The 20196-nt window shown below is 40.1% G+C and overlaps 1 protein-coding gene across 1 annotated transcript in view; it reads right to left on the bottom strand.

Moving 5' to 3' along the window:
- GLDC (glycine decarboxylase) overlaps window positions 1-20080 on the bottom strand; it is a 37968-nt gene extending 17888 nt beyond the window's left edge. Inside the window, exons 1-8 of the mRNA XM_042013018.1 lie at window positions 19831-20080; window positions 19652-19730; window positions 9928-10063; window positions 5790-5954; window positions 2828-2905; window positions 2131-2278; window positions 1711-1907; window positions 413-509 (exon numbers count right to left, since the gene is read on the bottom strand). Coding sequence (XP_041868952.1) covers window positions 413-509; window positions 1711-1907; window positions 2131-2278; window positions 2828-2905; window positions 5790-5954; window positions 9928-10063; window positions 19652-19730; window positions 19831-20037 — 1107 coding nt within the window. The 5' untranslated portion in view covers window positions 20038-20080. The remainder of the gene's footprint in view (window positions 1-412; window positions 510-1710; window positions 1908-2130; window positions 2279-2827; window positions 2906-5789; window positions 5955-9927; window positions 10064-19651; window positions 19731-19830) is intronic.
- Window positions 20081-20196: the final 116 nt, after the last annotated feature.

Raw genomic sequence — 20196 nt, 5'->3', positions numbered from 1 at the left:
TTCTTGCATCAAAGCACATTGACAAAAACATAAGTTGTGACAATTTGAATAATTAGTTTAAGAATTTAAAAATTTATTTCTTCTGCCTTGAGTGGGGAATTTCAGGCTATTGGAATTCCCTTCTATTTTATTAAGAGTTCTGTCTCATTTATAACAAACACAGCACTACTCAGTGGTGTTCATGCTACAAGACAGACAGATTCATGACACTGCAAGAATTGAGGACTACAGTAAGGCAACACATAGTAATACTCTCTTTTCAAGCAGACCATTATTCAAAGGGCTCAAAACAAATGAACAAAGACCAGAATATATCTATGTCCTCCATTTTTCTACTAAAATCTCTCAGAAGTAAAGCTAACTCACTGTTCAACTTGTTCCTTTCTAGCGCTGAAAATAAAGCATAAGTTACCTGTGCTGTGCAGATGTTGCTGGTTGCTTTATCCCTCCTGATATGCTGCTCTCGTGTTTGCAAAGCAAGCCGGTACACTTCCTTTCCACTTGCATCTCTAAGTCACAAGTGAAAATGTTGCTTCTGTTACTTTAAAATTATAGTTATTTGTGACATAGGGCTTTATGCATGCTAACCTGAAACTAGTTATCCTCAGAGACAGAAGGGTGCTGGAGAGAACAAAGCAGAAGTTGGGACAGTTGCAATACCAAACAGAGCAAGACTAAAGCACTTCTAGATTTCTGTTTATATCATGGCTGGTCAGCAGACCACACAGCGAAATTTCTAAGCATACTATAGGAGAATTTGGTATTTGCCTTAAAATGACACAGATTATTGCAATTACTTTAACTGAGTAATAATATAAATTAAATATTCCTAAACTTATTGATAACTGTGAATGTTTTAGTTATTTTGGTTACTGAAGTACTTCTGGATAACTTCTGTGCCAAAGATACACAGTCTTTCTAGTGACAATGATTTGCATTTCAATTATTACTAGTTAGACATCTTGTCAAAATACACAGTACATCACCAACAGCAACTATTAGAGGCAAGATTTTGTACACTATTTCTCTGCTTTGTTTAAGCGTGACTAAAATTTGAACTTGATTAAGTTCCTTCTAGATTATTTTGGAGGTTCACTGAATTTTCTACTTCTTGCCATTTGATGTTTTTTAAGATTCACTGATAAAGGTCTAACAGTACAAAGTGGAGTAAGTTAGCTTGCAAAGCCTCCTGCCATCACAATGAATCCACTCTGCTTTTGGTTATCTCTTCATCCCACATTGCCACAAGCACTATAGACAGTTCCACACAAATGGAATTCTTGGAGCTTGCTTCCTCAAAACTGAAGGCAACTTTTATTCTCAGAGTTTTCAAGAAAAAAGGGTGCTCAGTACAACACCATGGTCAGCTATTGTTCTCAAAGGCTGCACAAGATAGTCATAGTGTGTTCTTTTGTGGTTTTTTATGTATTACTAAGATCTCTGAGGGGAAACTTCTGATTGGATATTAGGTAAAAGTTTTTCAAAGAAAGGGTTCTAAAGCACTGGAACAGGCTGCCCAGGGAAGTGATGGCATCACCAACCATGGAAGTGTTCAAAAGATGTGTGGGTGTGGCACTAGAGGACACAGTTTAGTGGTGAACATTGTGGTAGGTTGACACCTGGACTTTATGATCTTGAAGGTCCTTTCCAACCTTAAGGATTCCAAGACTATGATTTCAATCTTCACTTAATGGCAGAGGGACCCCTTACCTTGTGACACCCACCATTCTGCCCGGCATCATTCTCACTAGATTTTCCTTGACAGCAAAGAAAGCTGCGTGGGGTCCCCCATAGCACAGCGGGACGCCAAACCTCTGGGAGTTACCCAGGACAACATCTGCCCCAAACTCCCCAGGAGGCTTCAGAATACAGAGCGCCAGAAGGTCAGTAGCACAGCAGGCGAGAGTCTGAGAACAGAAATGCACAAAGCAGTCAGGCTCTCTTCTGAAGGAATGGTGTTTATGTGGGAGCTAGGTTTTTAAATTTAATTTCAAACAGTTACACATGACTTGCACAGAGCTGAAGTTCAATGGTTGTTATGGTTATCAATTGCATGTAGGTGAGATGATAACTCATTGGCTGTTTGATGCATCAGATTAGTATCTTTATGACCAATAAAATTTACTTTACCCCATTCTGGTGAGCTCTTTCAACAAGTTCAGAGAAGTCTTCGATCTTCCCTTCAGTGTCTGGATACTGAAATAAAACTCCACTGACATCATTTCCACTGAAATCCATCTCATGGGGTAATTTGAGCTCAGTAATAACACCTGTGTAACTGGAAACAAAAATACACAGAAGGCAAAATAGTCAAACCACTTCCAACCTTGGGGTGACACTTAGTAAGATGTTTTCATGGACTCATATATGACTGTCTTCTTTAATATACAGAGAGTTGAACATGCTTTTCAGCACTAAATGTTGAGAAAGTTTCACATCATTGTATATAGTACTGAAGAAAAATTGCATTCAATATCACCATCAGAAATACAGAGCAAAGCAAACAGAGAATGCTTAAGACGCTTGTTAGTAAAAGAAAAAAAAAAGACAAGACTGAATTCAACAGTCAAATGCATATATTTGTGCAACAATTTAAGGAAAAATTAAATATTTTCTTTTTATCATATGTTTAGTCTCTTTTTAAACAGCTTTAATTTCTTTGCAGTTGTATTTGAACTTGAAGTGATGCCAAATGATAACAGATTTCTGCTTTTAGTTTGCAAAGAAAGCACAGGCCAGAAATGTTAGGTATATGGCAAAAAGGCACAGATGGAAAATGATTCAGCGTAAGGGAAAATATATGGTTAAAAATGGAGGAAAACATTACTTTGCTCTAGTTTGGACCACTGCTATAGTTTGAGGGTGGCATCGGGCATCTACATAGAATTTTCTCCTTTTGTTGTGTCTGTCAAAAAAAAGAAAAAGAAGGCTTACATATCAATAATATATGGTTTCCCTTGGAAATAAAATTAGCTTATTTTCTAGAAGTGAGTTTTCCTATGTAAAAAGGCAGTTGAAGATATTATATATATATTATATATACATTATAACCAGATTAAGTGTAAGATTAAATGACATTTCTTTCACATTTACATTAAAAAAGATCATTTCAGACACTCAAATGAGACTCATACATTTAAACAGATTATGAAAGAGTACAGGCAGGTCGGTAATTTCAAAAGCCATGGGAATGGGTCCACACACACATACTTTTTTAAAGGAATACAACTGTGGTCTTTAATACAGATTTTTCAGTGTTGCCCTGGATAAAAAAAATATGAGCTATCTAAGTAGGTAAAGGGAGATGAAGAAGATGGGTCCATGCACACAGCAGTGGGGATAGAACTAGCTGATCTTTAGGGTCCCTTCCAACCCAAACCATTCTATGATTCTGGTAAGACCATTCCCTAGCTTTCTCTGGTAAGCAGAATTTTACATCATACTGAGACTTTGAACTAGTGAATACTTAGAAAACTATTTTTACACACACAAAACTATGATTACACACTCTCTGCTGTGTAATCACCTTCCTGATACACAGTTCTGCAGTGACCTTCAATCATCTCATGTATTTAATTTGATTTGCAGATCCCTTTCACATGGCCCTACAACAGACATCCATGAAAGCACATTTGGATACACCAGTAAGAGTTTCACTTTTAGCAACTTAGAAAGATGTACGCCACCATTTTTTAAAGCTTCTTTTAATCACTAATGGAAAAAGATAATGCACATCTTCAACTTTCATGGACACAAGAGACTCGGGCCACAGTCTGTTAGAGTATGTGATAAAAGGTCCTCTGCACCCCCTGCAGAGAGGCAATGGCTGGTGGAGGAGCCCAAGTAACACTCTGTTCCTGCTGCTCCCCAGGGAAAAAAGTCAGCCCAACAGAGACCCATCTCCACAAGTGCAGAGGAGCAAAGAGACCACCTGGCAGGTGGGAACTGTAGTTAATCAATTAACCCAAACAGGCACACTGGGTGCTATTCCCCACTTGGCAAGTAGACATCATGGTATGCATGAGAAGAGCATTTGAGGATTGCAAACATCTCTTATTATGAGATGTTTAGGGGAAAAATAATACAGCTAAGTGATTCTGCAAGCAACAAGCACAACGAAATAGAGGAATAAGGAGATAAACTGGGACAGTCACATATAAATAGTTGGTTGCTGAAGCACTTGCACCTAACTAGTGAAGTCTGTCCACTCTTCTTGTTAAATGACTTTCTGATTCTTTTCATGGGTAAGGAGACTCTGTATTCTGTGTTGTGTGTGTATGGCTGGCTGAGTGCCACTGGAGTCAGACCATGAAGGATCCACATTTCCATAGTGCAGCAGCTGAAGTGACTGGAGTGAGTGGACTTCAGTGCCAGCAATTGGAGCAGCACATCAACCAATATAGGCCCTCATATCTGTGCTGGTGCCAGTAGCTGGGCTGGTGCCCTAGGCATGGCAGCTAGACTCTTTCCAGTATGTCCATGTCTCTGTTGTACTGGGGAGCCCAGAGGCGGGCACAGCACTGTGGGATGGGGACTCCCCAGGGTGAGAGGGAGGGATCCCTCCCTGGCCTCCCGGCAACACTCCTCCCAGTGCAGCCCAGGAGATTGTCAGCCTATTGGCCACAAGTAAGTACACGCTGCCTGATTGTGTTCAATCTGGTGACACCCAAACTCCAAAAAGGCCTTTCCAGCAAAGCTGCTTTCCAGCCTGCCAGACCCCATCATGTATCCCATATGCCTGGGCTTCCTTCTCCCCAGGTACAGGACTTCACACTTCCCCTTGTTGACCTTCATAGGGTTCCTGTCAGCCCATTTTCTCCAGCCTGTCCTAGTCCCTCTGGAAGTCTCTGTGACCCACTGGTCTATCAGCTGATCCTCCAAGTTTTGGATCATCAGCAAGTTTGCTGAGGATACAGTCTGCCCCATCATGCAGATCCTCAACTGGACCCAGTGTTGCCCCTGGGGTATAACAACTGTCCTCCACCTAGAGTTCATGTCACTGACCAGCACCCCATGGGCCAACATTCAGACAGTTTCCATCTATCTCACTCCCACCTCATCCAGCCTGTAATTTTTGGTTTCTCTGTGGAGATTTAAGGGAGACCCACTGCTCTCCCCTCCCAAGGCAGCCACACAACTGTAGAAAGTCATCAGGCTGGTCAAACATGACCTGCCCCTGTGTTAATTCATGCTCATGACTCCTTATCCCCTCTTGTCCTTCATATGTCTGGAAATGGCTTCCAGGGCTAGCAGTTGTTCCATCATTGCTGAGGCACTGAGGTGAGGCTGACTGGCTGGTAGTTCCCTGCATCTTCATTCCTGCTCTTCCTAGAGACAGGAGTGTCATTTGCTTTGCTCCCTTGCTGAGGCACCTCTCCCAATCACTGTGGTTGTTCAGAGACAATCAAGGGCAGCCTCGGATTGGTATCAGGAGGCTCCCTCAGCAGCCACACCAGCAGCACATCAGGACCTGAGTAAGTCCAGTTTGCTTAAGTGCTCTGTAGCCTGACCCCCCTCCAACAAGGGTAAGTCCTCCTTCCTCTAGGATTTCTCCAGTCCTCTCTTTAGGTCCTTAGGTTTCTGAAGGCCTTATATGTCTGAGTTAAACATTTACATCAACACTAGGAACTTCTCTGGGGGCATGGCAACACGGACTCTAGCTGTTCAGTGATCTGCTCACACCAAGAAGGCCACACTCAACTTCAACTCATTGCCTACACGTGGATAGATGCCTTCAAATTCCAAAATTACTTTCTGCTGTGATTTAACCACAGATTTAAACACAGTACCTGTGACATAACTGCATGGCTTCTGCAGCAGCTGTCCCTTCATCCAGCAAAGACGCGTTAGCCACATCCATTCCTGTGATATCACACACCATAGTCTGGTAATTTAGGAGGCTCTCCAGCCTGCCCTGGGACACCTCAGGCTGGTAAGGGGTATACTGGGTAACCCTGTAAAAAAAAGTTCTGAGTTTAGGTCTAGGAAAAGAAATGTGTAACAAAATTATGACAATATATAACTGAACTATATCAGAGAAAAAAGAAATAGTAAAGTGTAATTCATTAATATGGAAATTTGTTAGAAAACGGTTATTTTTAAATGCCTTAATTTTTATCTTCTGATGTTGACTTGGCTTTTTACAGGACAAGAATTCTGTTTCTCCATTTTGAAAAGAGAAGTTACTTTTAAAGCCGAAGTGTGAGGCCGTTATGGAGAAGGGACAGAGTAAGTAGATGCTGAGTGTGGAAGAATTAAATCAAGTCACAATATTTAAAGAAGTTGAATATTTTTGTTGAGTATATTTTGTTCAATCATATCTAGGTGTTGCCATGATTTTTCAACACTGTTTCTGAAGCCCTTTACTTGTAAAGTTGTCTCCACCCTTCTAGGAGGAAGGGCACTTGGCATTTCACAGAATCAAGCTCAGAAATATGCAACTTCTTGTGAAATGACAGTTTCCAGTTGAGGGAAGTCAGATTGATATAAGTCTTATCTGTTGTCATTTGGCGAACAAAACAGTAGTGGCAAGATAAGGAACTCCTTCAAAAACACAAGAATATAAAGGGAAACTCTCTATTATAACAGTCCCGAAAACAAAGCAGCATGGGTCCAGGGATGAAAGGCAAAAATAGAAGTCAGACTCTCCTCTCACTGCTGGAAATTTGGCCACTGGATTCCACAGTAGTTCAGGACATACTTTACGCCAGATTGAATTTAGAGTAGCAGCCAGAAACAAGTGGTAAGTGGGAACACTTGTGGCCTCTGTTTTCTAGTGATAGAAGAAAACAGCAGTTTTCTTCCCTGAAAGGGCAGTAGTAAGCCTTAGAATTTTGAGAAATGAAGTGAAGGTATAAGCTTTCCAGAAAGACTAAAGTATTTGGGAGCTCAAAAAGTCAATAGAAGGTAAAAGCCAAAGATTTTTAAAAAACAAGCTGGAGAACCTGGTATCAAGCAAGGTGAGAGGAGCAACAAAATAGTAATGCGAGAGACAAACTAGGAAAAAAGTCCTGAAGGTAATGCAAGAGCAAGAAGAAGGACATACTTAATATGTGAACTCAAACTGTAATATATAATGCTAATGTATGTACTGGCTAATTAAGTTATACATCTGCTCAAATTACTCATATACACTATTCAGCACAGTAACAGAAAGCAATAGCTATGTATCGAGTACATAAATATTGATGATTTTCCCAAAACCTGTAGGTTTTTTCTCATTTTTGGCCAATTCTAGAACTAAACTAATTATCATCATATGACTGCATAGTTCACAAGTGAGACCATGTTCCAGGCTGCATGCAACCTTGCTAATCCCAATAGTAGGGGTGTTTTTCTCCATAGCAGCTAAACCCAGTGTTTGGTTTGCCAGATAAACTTTCAGTCTGGGAGAATTAAGATTTGTTTTCTGTATGGTCCCCCTGCCCTCTCAGTTCTCACCAATAAAAAGAATTATTCCAAATGCCTTTGCACAAGTAATGACTTTTCTTGATTAGTAGAAGAAACTCCTCTGTACCTACAGTTTACAATCGTGCTTTCTCATTTTCTTTAATTTAAGGGCTGTTTTTTGTATTTTAACTTGAGGAAGGAACTAGAATTAGACTAACAAGAATTAAAACATTGAGATTAATTGAAATGCATTAGAGAAATCCTATGCACATAATTGGGAAAGTCCACTATATTACAAAACAGAATTAATGAAGGCCTTTGATTTTGATGTTATAGTTTTGAGTGGTGAACACAGTTGAACTAAACCAAATCAATTTCAGAAAGACAGGAAAAAAATCAACCAAGAAATCTTGAATTCCAGTACTGCTACAAGCAGTACTTTAAGCTACAGTGTATGAAGCTTAAAAGTTCTACAAGTAAAGACACCTATTATAACTTAAGAACACTTAGTTAAACACTTCTTTCAAAAGGGTTTTTTGGTATTTTCTAAGCATCTATATATTTTAATTTATTCTACTTCTCCACAGTTTCTCCAAATAAAATATCTGGCTTTAGTCTGTATTCCGTGTTCTGCCTGAATCTATACTACATGGTAACTAACTTTTTAAACTCATTTAAAAACAGACTCTCTAAAAGTAATTATTGCAGAGTATGTAGGTATTTTCAGAATGTAATGCTTTCATTATATTTTGAGTGTCACTACCTAACAAGTTTAATAATTTACACTAGAGATGTGAAGACTGTAGGCTTCCTTGGTACAGGTGTGTATTCTTACATATTTAATGTCTGAGGGCAAAGGAATCAAATAAGTTGAACTTTGAAGACTTTTAGTTGCTCTAACAAATGCCAAGCAAAGAGAAACAAGTTGTGTAAGGGAGACAGAAAAGATCTGAAGCAATAAGCCTGAGCTTGCAGCATGTCCCTTGGAGCTGCAATGTGAAGTGTGTCAGCATGGGAAGTGTTACACACTCAGCAGATGTAAGGAGAAGTCTTAAACAGCTTCCATAAAGCTTGTGTAGTTGTTTTAGCACACATGCACACACACACATACTTTCCCTCCAACAAACATTTTAGCCTTCACTTTAGCCACCTAATAGTTTAGCTTTTAGCCATCTAGTTTGACTTCACTGGACAGTGCAAGATGAGATTTCTGGATGAACTCTCAGTTGTTTCATTAACTCTACATAACTTCTCAGGATTGAAAAGTTATATAGTGATAAGCTGCAGTTCATTTTGTTCCACTTACTTTCTAACTGTTCTTATTTTTGCCTCTATCAACTGATCATTTGTTTCCTGGTACTGTACTGAATATTTAGATTGCATATGTTGCAAAAAGTGAATGAGGATAAGGCCAAATAAAACTTTGCATAGGTATACTTCATCTCTTCTTTGACTCCAAACAATGCAACTTTTCCACCAGTGATGCAAACAGAGCCAACAAATCTAAAAATAAATAAGACTTAGTGGTCTACAGATACGTAGGCCCATTTATGGCAACCCAAAGTATAAAAAATACGTAACATATAAGTAACAACGACTTTTTGCACTGAGTAATATGATCCTTTGGTTGATTGTGGTTTTTTTTGATCTTTGGGCTTTTTTATTATATAAAATTTTTAAATGCCTATTTTACCAAATAAAAATTACCCAATAATAAAGATGACAGTTGCCATTTTAATACAGTATAAAAGGAGGATCTTACTAGTGACAGGGGAACTTGTAAACTAAATGAGAAAATGCCAGGTACCAGTGACATTCAGTCTGTTGGAAACTGAGACTCAACATGAAATTTAGCTTTTCCTGTTGCAACATTTCTGAGTTACAGTTCTTTAGAAACTGAAGTCAGCTGGATCATCAGAACCAAGTACAATATTCTCAGCCTTTTCATAAATGTATTATCTTATTATGATAGTTTAATATCACTGCTCTTCACCAGAGAATTATTTCATCAGACAAGACAGGAACTCACTTTATGGATAAACATTCAAACTCTTTAAGGTCTCTGGTTTAAAAAAAAAAAAAAGGGGAAAGAGATACTAAGAGAATAGCCTTTAGAATTTTCAAAATTTCTTACTTCCTCATCAGAAAATCATGATCATTGTATTGCACAGTATTTAACTACCTCCACCCAAATAGCATACACCAGTGGAGGAGGGAACTGTTTTTAATTTAGGCAGAAGTTAGGAAAGAATTACTTTCATTTAGGAGGTAAGTCTGTATACTTCCTTAAAGCAAACATGTAATCTTGTATTAGTTCATAATACATAGGAGCTGTAAATAGAAGTCACAGAATCAGTGGCACATTTTACAGAAAGTAAATTTCTAGCTTAAGCATGAACACAGTCCCTACACAGTAGGATACACATCATTACCAAATATATTAAAGCCTTAGTAAAAAAAAAAAAAAAAAGGTTTGTGGGACAAACTTCAAATGTGTACTTATACATATACATTTAACAATAAAATGTGGTACATTACCATCCTGCATTCTCCAGCAAGTTGCGTGCGATGGGCTGAGGCACTGAGCAGTTGTAATAACCCATGCCTATATAGGACCGCCATACCTTGTTCTTGCTTGCAATATTGTACAGAGTTTCAAGGATTTCATTTTCACCTAATTGGAAAGAAATTTTGTCAGAATGCTACAGCTACATGTAACAATAACAGTTTTTAACTGAAATGTCTTCTATCCCAGTGTAAAAAAACCCCCAAACATTGGTGGTGCAAGTATAAACAGTAGCAGAATAAAGTGCAAGCCAAAAATAGCAAAGATAAAGTGGTAAAATATTCTGAGAAAGTTTAAATTCTGCCAGAATTCTGGAAAATGCAACACCTGAATAACAAAAGGGTTCCAAAGCATGTGGAAAGAATAGTGAAAGAACCAGCTGTAGGCAGAAGGTGCCCTTCTTGTGGTAACACTATGTACATTCAACCCATCTTGCACATGCCATTAAAACATACCTCAGGAGGCACTTTGTATTAGCTGAATCTCGCAGAATCTACACTGGTTGAAGCCATTGCCATCCACAGCTGTCATTTAGTGTTTCTAACAGAGTCATGTTTTCACAAACTGTTTTTACAGCAAGCACCCAGGAGTAATTTCTTAGTATTATAGAACTGTATTTTCTCACATTTTCCCTAAACTGCTGATAAAACAGAACAGTTCTTTTAATTCAATTTTAGCATGCTTCACGAGTTTATTAAAAAAAAAAGGTGTTAATAAGAGTATTTCTAGATGAAGAAATTCCAAATGTGATTAACTTTTAAATAAGTCTGCCAATCTAGTTTGAAGACATTACAAAAGAATTATTTTGAAGCATACACAATGAAAGCGTTTGCACTCCCTCTCTCCCCCAACCATAGTTTACTGTTTGTTTTGCTTCTACATACTTCTCAGTGTCCTGAAAGCTGTGCAAAAATCACACTGAGTCAACCCATTCCTAGCAGTCAACAAATAATGCTACAAACATCTGCCTGAGGGTAGTATTTAAAAAAGACATTATTAGTTGAGGATGCAGCAAGATGGTCAGTACACTGTCTTAAGATTGTGCAAAGATAGGTCTGCCCAACCTAACAGACCTGGGTAGAACTGGACACCAATCCTCCTAAGGTGAGGGAACCAGATGTTTTTTAATTCTTCCTCCAAATCTGACTTTAGAGTTTGCTGTAACAGGACAGTTATACTAAGTTAGGTTCACTCTGTGCTGCAACTTGAAGACCACACTTTGTAATATAAGGCTACAAATCACAGAAGTAGAATAGCTTGGGTCCTGGATATCTCAAAATCTATTTTCTCTCTGTAAGTTACTCCAGCAAGAGAGATCAAGTCAGAACAGTTAATTCTCTGGAATGTGGTGGCAAATAATTATCTAGGTTTTGAATTAATTTCTAGCGCAATCACAAACAAGGATATTAGAACTTCAGCTCTGATTTCAAATTTTGTTTTTTTCCTTTTACTCAAGTTGCTACTGTTGCATTCCATGCACAAAGATTAATTTTTTTCAAAAATCTTCAGGATTTCAATTAATTTCTTACACAGTCACATTACACCTTTCACAGAGTTGGTTTGTTTTTTTTTTTTTTTACTGATGTTCAGTTCTCATTTCAAAGTTCCTTTCTTCTCTGCCTTTACTCAGGGTTACCATTAGATCTAACATATGAAGACTGATTTCTTAGTTTTAGGAAACTGCTTTTTTTTTTTTTTTTCTGGAGACTTGTTATATGCTTACTAGGCTTGAACACAGCAATGTCCAGGGCAAAAAAGTGTAGTGAAAAACTCCACTCCCCAGTACTCTTCCCACAGAGTTTCTAATAAGACAGATGCACTTGCTTGTTTAAGTGAGCTTTAACATTGTAGAGACCTTCCTCTACCACTTGCAAACCAAAAGTTTGATGAAACACAATTTGGTTGCAATTTCAGACAGAGGCTTGTACTCTTGCATAATCAAACATCAGTGATTTCTTGGAAATGGTAATGAATTTCCTTGCTTAATTCCAAGCTGCAGTTGAAGGCAGAAGTTGGCTATCATTTAACTTGCTCGCTAGCTCAATGTCACACACAAAAATGCACCGAGTGCACTTTCTGCAGTAAACACATGCCTCAAATACTCAATACAACGTGACAGATAACATTTCCTTTGTTCGCCCTGCTGAGCTTTTCTTCTAGAGTTATTTCTCAGCAAGTGTAGCTAACAACAACTACATGCAGGCACTTAGCTTGTGCTGGGGATCTCTGAAATAAACCTGCTTCCAAACCAATCGAAGGCACAAAGCCAAAAGCCTAGTGAGACTGCAAGCAGCTTAGAAAGTGATTATGCTTAAGAGCAGAACTATACTCCCATCTAGAATACCTACACTGATAGGTTCTAAGACTGAATATATTTTAAATGACCACATTTTAATGAGGTACCTGTGAAGACAGTTACACAGCTAATTTTAACCAGGATGGCAAAATGCTGGAGGGGCATACTCCTTCCACTCCAGCTTCACCTTACTGACCCTACCCTTTGGTCACTATGAGGGCAATGGCAGCAGTACAACTCAAATGTACATCTCCCACATTTGACATGCCTCTTTAAAGACACCTGGGATAAAGATCCTTTGCCTTCTACTGCCTTGAAGTACTTCATCACAGTATGTCTTTAGGAAGATAGCTCATAAGTAACTGCGCCCCTGAAAAAGGGAAGTCAATAGCTCCTGATTTATCTATTAGGCTGGCTTACCTATGACCAAACATAAATCCGTGTAGATTCCATTAATTCAGTGTTTGGTTTACACTGATGGGGTTCTGAATTCAAATAAGACTGATGTAGGTAACGGTGAGAGAAATTAACACAGATGCTGCAGTCCAAAGACCAGACAGCAAGGCAGTGAAACATACCATTCTTACCAGTACCCCCAGCAACAACAGGAGGGGACAAAGGAGATGCAGCCAGGCTCTTAACAGCAATGCCTGAACAGGACTCTGTGTCTCTGTCAATAGCCTTATTTCCCACTCCATCAAGCCTAGGTTTCAACAGTGTATTCCCATAATGTTATTTATGAAAGGGGTCTACCTCTTTATTGATCATTTTGTAAATAACTAATGCTAATACAAAGGCAGATGAATGTGAACCACAAGAGTGATATTACATATGCTTAAAAATCTATTTTCAAATTCATAAAAAAGTTGCTAAGTTTCCATTTTTGTCCACAAGACTGTCACCAAACTCAGAAAATAACAGATTTTTTCTGCTGTATAAAGTATATAACTTGGAGCATATGTAGCAGAAATGTATTATTCTAAATAATTATTCATTCCTTTAAAATTAAAACATACAGGAGTTCTAAAAATTTTAATTACATAGTTCAAAAATCACAGCTTGAGATATTTCTTGGTTGTGTTACTAATTTTTTTTTTTTTTGCTCTCCCAGCAATGAGATTAAGAAGCAATATGCAAAATGGGGAAATAGAAAGAAAAATTTACTATATTTAAGTAATGGTTGGACTCTGGCCACCCGCACATTCAGCTGTTTGTTTCCAGTGTTCTACGACAAAGTGATTGAAATGCCTTTATCATGAGCTCATTTTATTGGGTATACAATAAAAATTCTTTAAGAACCTTGTTCAGCAAAAAAAAAAAATTGCCAGCTAATCACTGCAGTTGATCTTTATTTCCCTTATCAACTAATTAGAAATTATGATCAATGACAGTACTCAGAATAAGGTCCACTGCTTTTGCTGTACTCCTACCTTATAACTGGAGAAAACTTACTGAGGGTCTGAGCAGTTATGCAAGGACACTTCCAGATTGCTACATCCACAAGTAGCAAAGGCAGAATATATCACAAAAATAGTAAGAGGGACCAAATTCAGATCATAAAATGATACACTTATTTTTCCTAGTGTTTTTGTGGTTAGCACAGTAGGGTTCCCTTGAACTTGTGAGATACCTGCTAGAGAAAGAGAGGGGAGAAAATACAAAAGGAGAAGTTCAAGTTACACAACTTGAACCATGCAATATAAAAAGAAGGTTACTATTTGTCTGATGTATTTTTATTTACTTTATATCAGATCTTAAAAAGAAAATCTAGCCTCTGAGATCAAGGAAGCAAGATCCTTAGAACAGCTGACAAAAGGGGGATTAATTTACTTCTCTTACTTTAATAATTCATGCGATCTCTTAAAAAAAAACCCAAAAACCAGATTATATTGAAGCAAACTAGTTCTGAAGCACTGTTAGACACATAGTAATAATGCTGTAGGACAGCACAAGGAATGTGCATGTTCCAGGTGCTGTGTCCATAACTTCAAGATACAGGCAGAAAGCCAAGAGCATCTGTTGCCCTGCCCCCTCCCCCTCCTTCACTCAGGCTACCTGTGCTCACCCAGCCAGCCTGGGCACCACACGCAACCTGAGGATGCTGCCAGGAGCCAAAAGCATGGGTAGGCTGAGTGACAAGATGCCTTTCCCTGTTCTACCCACAAGGGCTACTGCCTGTGGAAAAAAGAGCAGCAGCCTGAAGGTGCATGAGGAGCAAAGTGCCATGAGTGGTAATGCAGATTGTGCACTACACGTGGCAACACTCTGGAGGGTAACTATTACCCCTGCCACAGGCATCTGAATCATGCTGCGTGGACTCCAGCAGCAGAGAATCTGAAATTACTAAATCATCTCTAAAAATATGACTGACATCAGGAGGTGATTATAAACTCATCCAGAATTAATTTGTAACTGGCATTTTAAATATAAAATCCAATTAAAGAAGATTCACTGCATAAAGAGCTGTTAAATTTGGAGACACAAATAGTCTTTATTACAATGTAACTGCTTCTGAACAGTATTGCTTCTATAATATTTAGACTGGAGACCCAATCGCATTCTTGATTTTAGGAACTAATGTGTATAAATTCTAAAATTTGAGAATGTACGTGGGAATGTTTGGGGGAAAATTGTGGTGGAGTTCATAAAAGTTTTTAATTCAAACTTTTAAAAAATTCAAATCCTGAACTAAAAAGCAGAAATACAAACATATGCACAAGACCTACCCATTACAGAGAAAGACAGACATACCATGGCAGCATTGCAGGGGTAACTACGACTGACACAGACAGCAGGTTTGTAGGGATAAAATAAAGAGGATTACTCTTATATAAGACAGTATATTATTTTACTTCAAACGGGTCAATCACTACATATGTTCTAAAGCACCTTCAATACCTAAAGAAAAGCTGATTGTTCAAGTTTACTTACTGTAACCCTGGGAAAAAAGCTCTGTAATAACAGCTTATCCCAATTAAGTATCAAACGGATGTCTAGCCTTGTTGTAAATATTGACTGAACAGAAGTCACATGCCAAAATGACATTTTTCCTTAACTGTATCTAAAGAAAAATCTGACTGTAAAAAAAAAAAAAAACCCTTTTCCAGAATCAGTTGAGGTACAGGACTGAAAACTACTGTTAGCTGAAATCAGACATTTTGCTGTTTCACCCCTACTGGCGTTCAGTGGCATGTTCAGGTGATTTTACAACACAGTCAGCAGGCTCATGTCAAGAGACACTTTTTAAATGGCTTTTTTTTTTTTTTTTTTTTTGGTCAGAAAATGGAAATAGCTAGTTCTGTCATGTTTCATACCAAAGAAAGGATTTCATTTCAGAAACCTCTTAGCTACATACCTTCTCTCCTCCATCACTGACCATAGCAATACAAGAAAAAAATCTGCCAATACAAATAACACTAATAATTATTGAAAAAGCATTTAGAGTATAGATGCATTTGTACCAGCAAAACTTAGCATTTACCAGAATGGCTACTTCATTCAGACTTAAAAAAAACAGATCACAGAATCATTTAGATTGAAAAAGACCTCCAAGATCATCAACTCCAATCTCTGACTGATTACCACCTTTAGTTGTCAAGTAAACCATGGCACTAAGTGTCATGTCCAGCTGTTTCTCAAACACCTTCAGGAATGGTGTTTCTCCCTGCACAGTCCATTCCAATGCCTGACCACCCTTTCAGTGAAGAAATTCTTACTGATGTCCAACCTGAACCTCCCCTGGCACAGCATGAGGCCATTTCCTCTTGTCCTGTCACTTGTTGCCTGGGAGAAGAGCCCAACCCCCACCTGGCTACACCTTCCTTTCAGACAGCTGTAGAGAGTGATAAGGTTCCCCTGAGCCTCCTTTTCTCCAGCTTAAACAACCTCAACTCCCTCAGCTGCTCCTCATAGGACTGGTGTTCTTCATCAGCTTTGTAGCCTTTCTCTGGACACCCTCCAGCACCTCAGTGTCTTTCTTGGAGTGAGGGAACCAAAACAACACACGATTCGAGTGTGGCCTCACCAGTGCTGAGTAGAGGGGGACAATCCCTGCCCTGGTCCTGCTGGCCACACTGTTGCTGGTACAGGCCAGGATGCCATTGGCCTTCTTGACCACCTGGGCACACCCTGGCTCATGTTCAGCTGCTGGCACCAGCACCCCCAGGTCCTTTTCCTATGGGCAGCTTTGCAGCCACTCTGCCCCAGCCTGTGGCACTGCTTGGGGTTGTTGTGACCCACGGGCAGGACCTGGCACGGGGCCTTGTAGAACCTCACACCACTGGCCTTGGCTCATTGATCCAGCCTGTCCAGATCCCTCTGCAGAGCCCTCCTACCCTCAGGAAATGTCCGGTTAAGTAACATTAAAGACTTTCTCTCCATATATATGTAATGTCATTCAGGGAAGTAATGAAACTTGATTCTTCCACGGAAGAGTAGGACTGTGCTAAAATGTCTAGGAAAGACAACAAAGGTACAAAAAGAGTGTACTTCTGCTGTAATCAGAGGTTTTATTTATCATCAATGGAATATGCAATGCCATATAAACCATCTCTTTAACACAAGCTGCATCCACAGGAGACTTTTTTTTTTTACTGCTATTGCATACACACATTTGATTCATTTCCGTTCTTTTAGATAATTTGTTAGATTATCAATGGAATGATCCATAATGCAATTTTTCCTAGTGACAAACACCCAGTCAAAACTTGAAGATACACATATACGTCAAATGTACACACCTGAGATGAGGTCTACAGCTACGACAGTTTTCCAAAACACCCAAACATAATTGCAGAGGCCTATGATATCCACACATGCTTTTTATGGTGAGTGTGTGGTTTTCTTGAACTGCATGTCTAGTTCTATCTGTAAGGACTGACTTGAATGAGGCTTCAACATAAGCTCAGCTGTTTGTTACTACAAAGGAGTAGCTCCACCACAGCTCATTTGTTCAGCTGCACTCCAATCTGTGGAGTCACTATGATTACATTTTTGAGTTATAAAGACAAGTGGAAATTGCTGTATTATAAATTCTATAAATGCTGAAGTTCATTGAATGACATGTTTTGCATTGCCTTGTCCTGTTCTCTCATTCCATGTGTGAGTTAGAGGGACAGTGGGAGCATTCATTTAAATAAAAACAAATGTTTAAATTAAAATAGAATAGTTTTCACAACACTTCCCAATTTTGCTATTTCCCTTTAGTAAAAGGTATATGATAGAGAAATAACGCCCCATACTCACAAAAGAAATACCACCCTGGTGACTGGAAGTGTTCTCTCTAACGGTACATTAAAGAGGAAGCATCACTCAGATTACAGTGTCCTGGGCACAGGATGTTCAATGCGACATTGCACAATTTTAAGCTGAGGCTTTTAACTTTTCTTTTAAAAGCTGTGGATTTTTCTGCTACCAATGCAGGGGAAAACTAGTGACAAACAACTACACACTAAATTACAAAATATAGTTCAGCACACTGGCTGCGGAAGAAAAACACAGTAGTGTACAGAAAAAGGTTTTCTGTACCTCATGCAAGCATCTCTTTTGAAAACTCACTGTTGCATGCTGCGCAATGTGAGACACTGCATCACAGTCACATTCTTTCAAAGTTTACTCTAAGGGAACAAGAACAGCATAGCAAGTGGAGCAAAATGCCAATGAACGAAACACACTGTTAGCTAATGAGGTCCTGTTGTACAGTGAGAACTTGCCTACAACAGGACATCAATTAATGTACGGCTATGTAGGAGACATCCACTCAAAATTACTATGAAAATCAGCATTTGAGCACTGCATCAAGATTGTGACTTAGGTTGACATCACCAGTTTAGTTTTCAATAACATATATGTATTTTAATGCCCACTATCCTGGATCATTTTCATGTGTGTTTCGGTGAAGTAAAATTTCATAAGAGTATCTTATTAATTAATAAAAAGATAGTAGTTAAAAAAAATAGGAAGGCTCCTAAGACATAATTTTTAGTGACTAAGTGCATTTAACCCCTTCTACTGACCTAAAAATATAATATCCTAGAAAGTTATTTTCTTTGAGGTCAGTGAAAATCACTTGTCAGTAAGGCAGTACCTTGATTAAAACACATTAACCATAGGAAATTATGCCAAACAATACTTCCAGCAGTTATATAGACAGAAGAAGGTTGTTAAATTCCGTTTCTCTACTCAGCCTCTTCCCATTTTAATAAGATAGAAAGTTACCAAAAACTGTAATACCACTGTACTAATAAAACATTTTAGAAGTAGATACTATCAGTCCCTGTTGTATCCCTCATGGCTAGAATCTATCTTTTCAGGGTCTAGTTTTCCCGGCTGTTCATTGTGGTGCTGCCTCTCACGCGTGATGTCATCTCAGAGTAACCAGATTGAACTGGCCAGGAACCTCACCGGAGCTGCAGGCCTGAAGTTTACACTCAAATTACAGCACACAGATGAGCAATGAGAAAATGCCAGCAAGAGGAATCAGGTTTTCTCAAACCACGCAAAGGATCTTGACACAAAAATGAATTTAATACTGACGTAACTGGCTCCCACATCTGAATGGCCATTGAGCTTTGTTAGTTCTAGTGTAATTGTTTAGCATTGGGGATTTTAAAGTGTTTCTTTCACTTACAGGACTTCCAGCATGATGTTCACAGATATCGCTCAAAAATGCGGTTATGCTGGAAGAACTTTTGTACTGTGCTTGCAAACTCTTAAAAACATTAATATCTAAAACCTCATGAAATCACGTCAGGTTTTCTACAGCAATTTGCTGAATTCCTGTAATGCCATGATAGCTGACTAAGATGTTTTGTATTCCTGCAGCTTAACCCTCAATCAGACAGATTTAGAAATCTGGCCATAAAAATCTGTGTATCCATAATACAGAGACACAGGTTTTTCAGGTTATTAAAATATGCAGGTTATTTTGGGGGAGTGTGGGGGAAGGAACGGGGGGAGGAATAACAAAGAAATCTTGCAGATTCTTAAGAACCAACAAAAGACCATTTGAAGCTACGGTCCACACTAAGGGGACAATTTTTAGCCATACTTTTCCCTCCCTATCAGGCTCTCGGGACGAAGTGAAGTCAATGGAGCACTTGAGCTCCAAACCGGGTTTTCGAGCAGCCCCTGCCTGCTACACATATTTTCCTACCGATTTCCAAGAGGAGAGCAATAAACACAGCAGCCAAACTACTCTACCGAGTTGGTCGGAGAAGAATGAAGTGTCGGTGATGGTGCTGCTATGCTTATCTAAGTCTTACCCTGCACTTAATACTTGAGTGGTAAGATCAGATCGCTACACGTGTCAACGGGGACATCAGGGGCAGGGGGTGCGCACCCCAAGTCTCCCCCACCCCCCACAGGCGCTGGCGGCCGGAAGGGGCCATGCGCTCACTTACAGACGTGGTCATCCATCCTCAGCGGCCTCCGGAGGCGGATGCTGGCCGGGATGGTTTTGTCCATCAGCTCCTCGACGCTCTGCAAGAAGCGCCCGCACGCCGTGGTTAGCTCCCGCGGGCCGGCACAGCCCGCGCCGGGAGGGTCCGGCCGCGCCGCCCCCGCCCCGCACGGCGCCTACCTGCACCCCGACGGTCCGCAGCATCTCCCGCTTCTCCTGCTCCCGCGGCCCGATGTGCCGGTGGGAGAAGTCATCGTGCCGCGGCAGGAGCTGCTCGATGCACCGCGCCGCCTCCCCCCCGCCCCAGCGCCGCTGCGCCGCCGCCACCCGCAGGTGCGGCGCCCCGCGGGCCGCCAGCCGCCCCCACCAGCGCCCGCAGCTCTGCATGGCCCCGCCGCAGCCCCACGGCTCCTCCGCCGCAGCCCCACGGCTCCTCCGCCGCCGGGCACTCGCACTTGTGTGCGGGGGGCGGCGCGGCGCGGCCCCCACCTCCCCCGCCAATAGGGCCCGGGGGCGGTGCCGCGCTCGCCCCGCCCGCCGCCACCT

The sequence above is a fragment of the Corvus kubaryi genome, unplaced genomic scaffold (assembly GCF_017639235.1).
Source record: "Corvus kubaryi isolate FWS band 111438036 unplaced genomic scaffold, C.kubaryi_AGA036_p1.0 split1-37296, whole genome shotgun sequence".
Lineage (NCBI taxonomy): Eukaryota > Metazoa > Chordata > Aves > Passeriformes > Corvidae > Corvus > Corvus kubaryi.
Note: the sequence above shows the minus strand (reverse complement) of the source record. Positions and strands in the feature narration are given on the sequence as shown.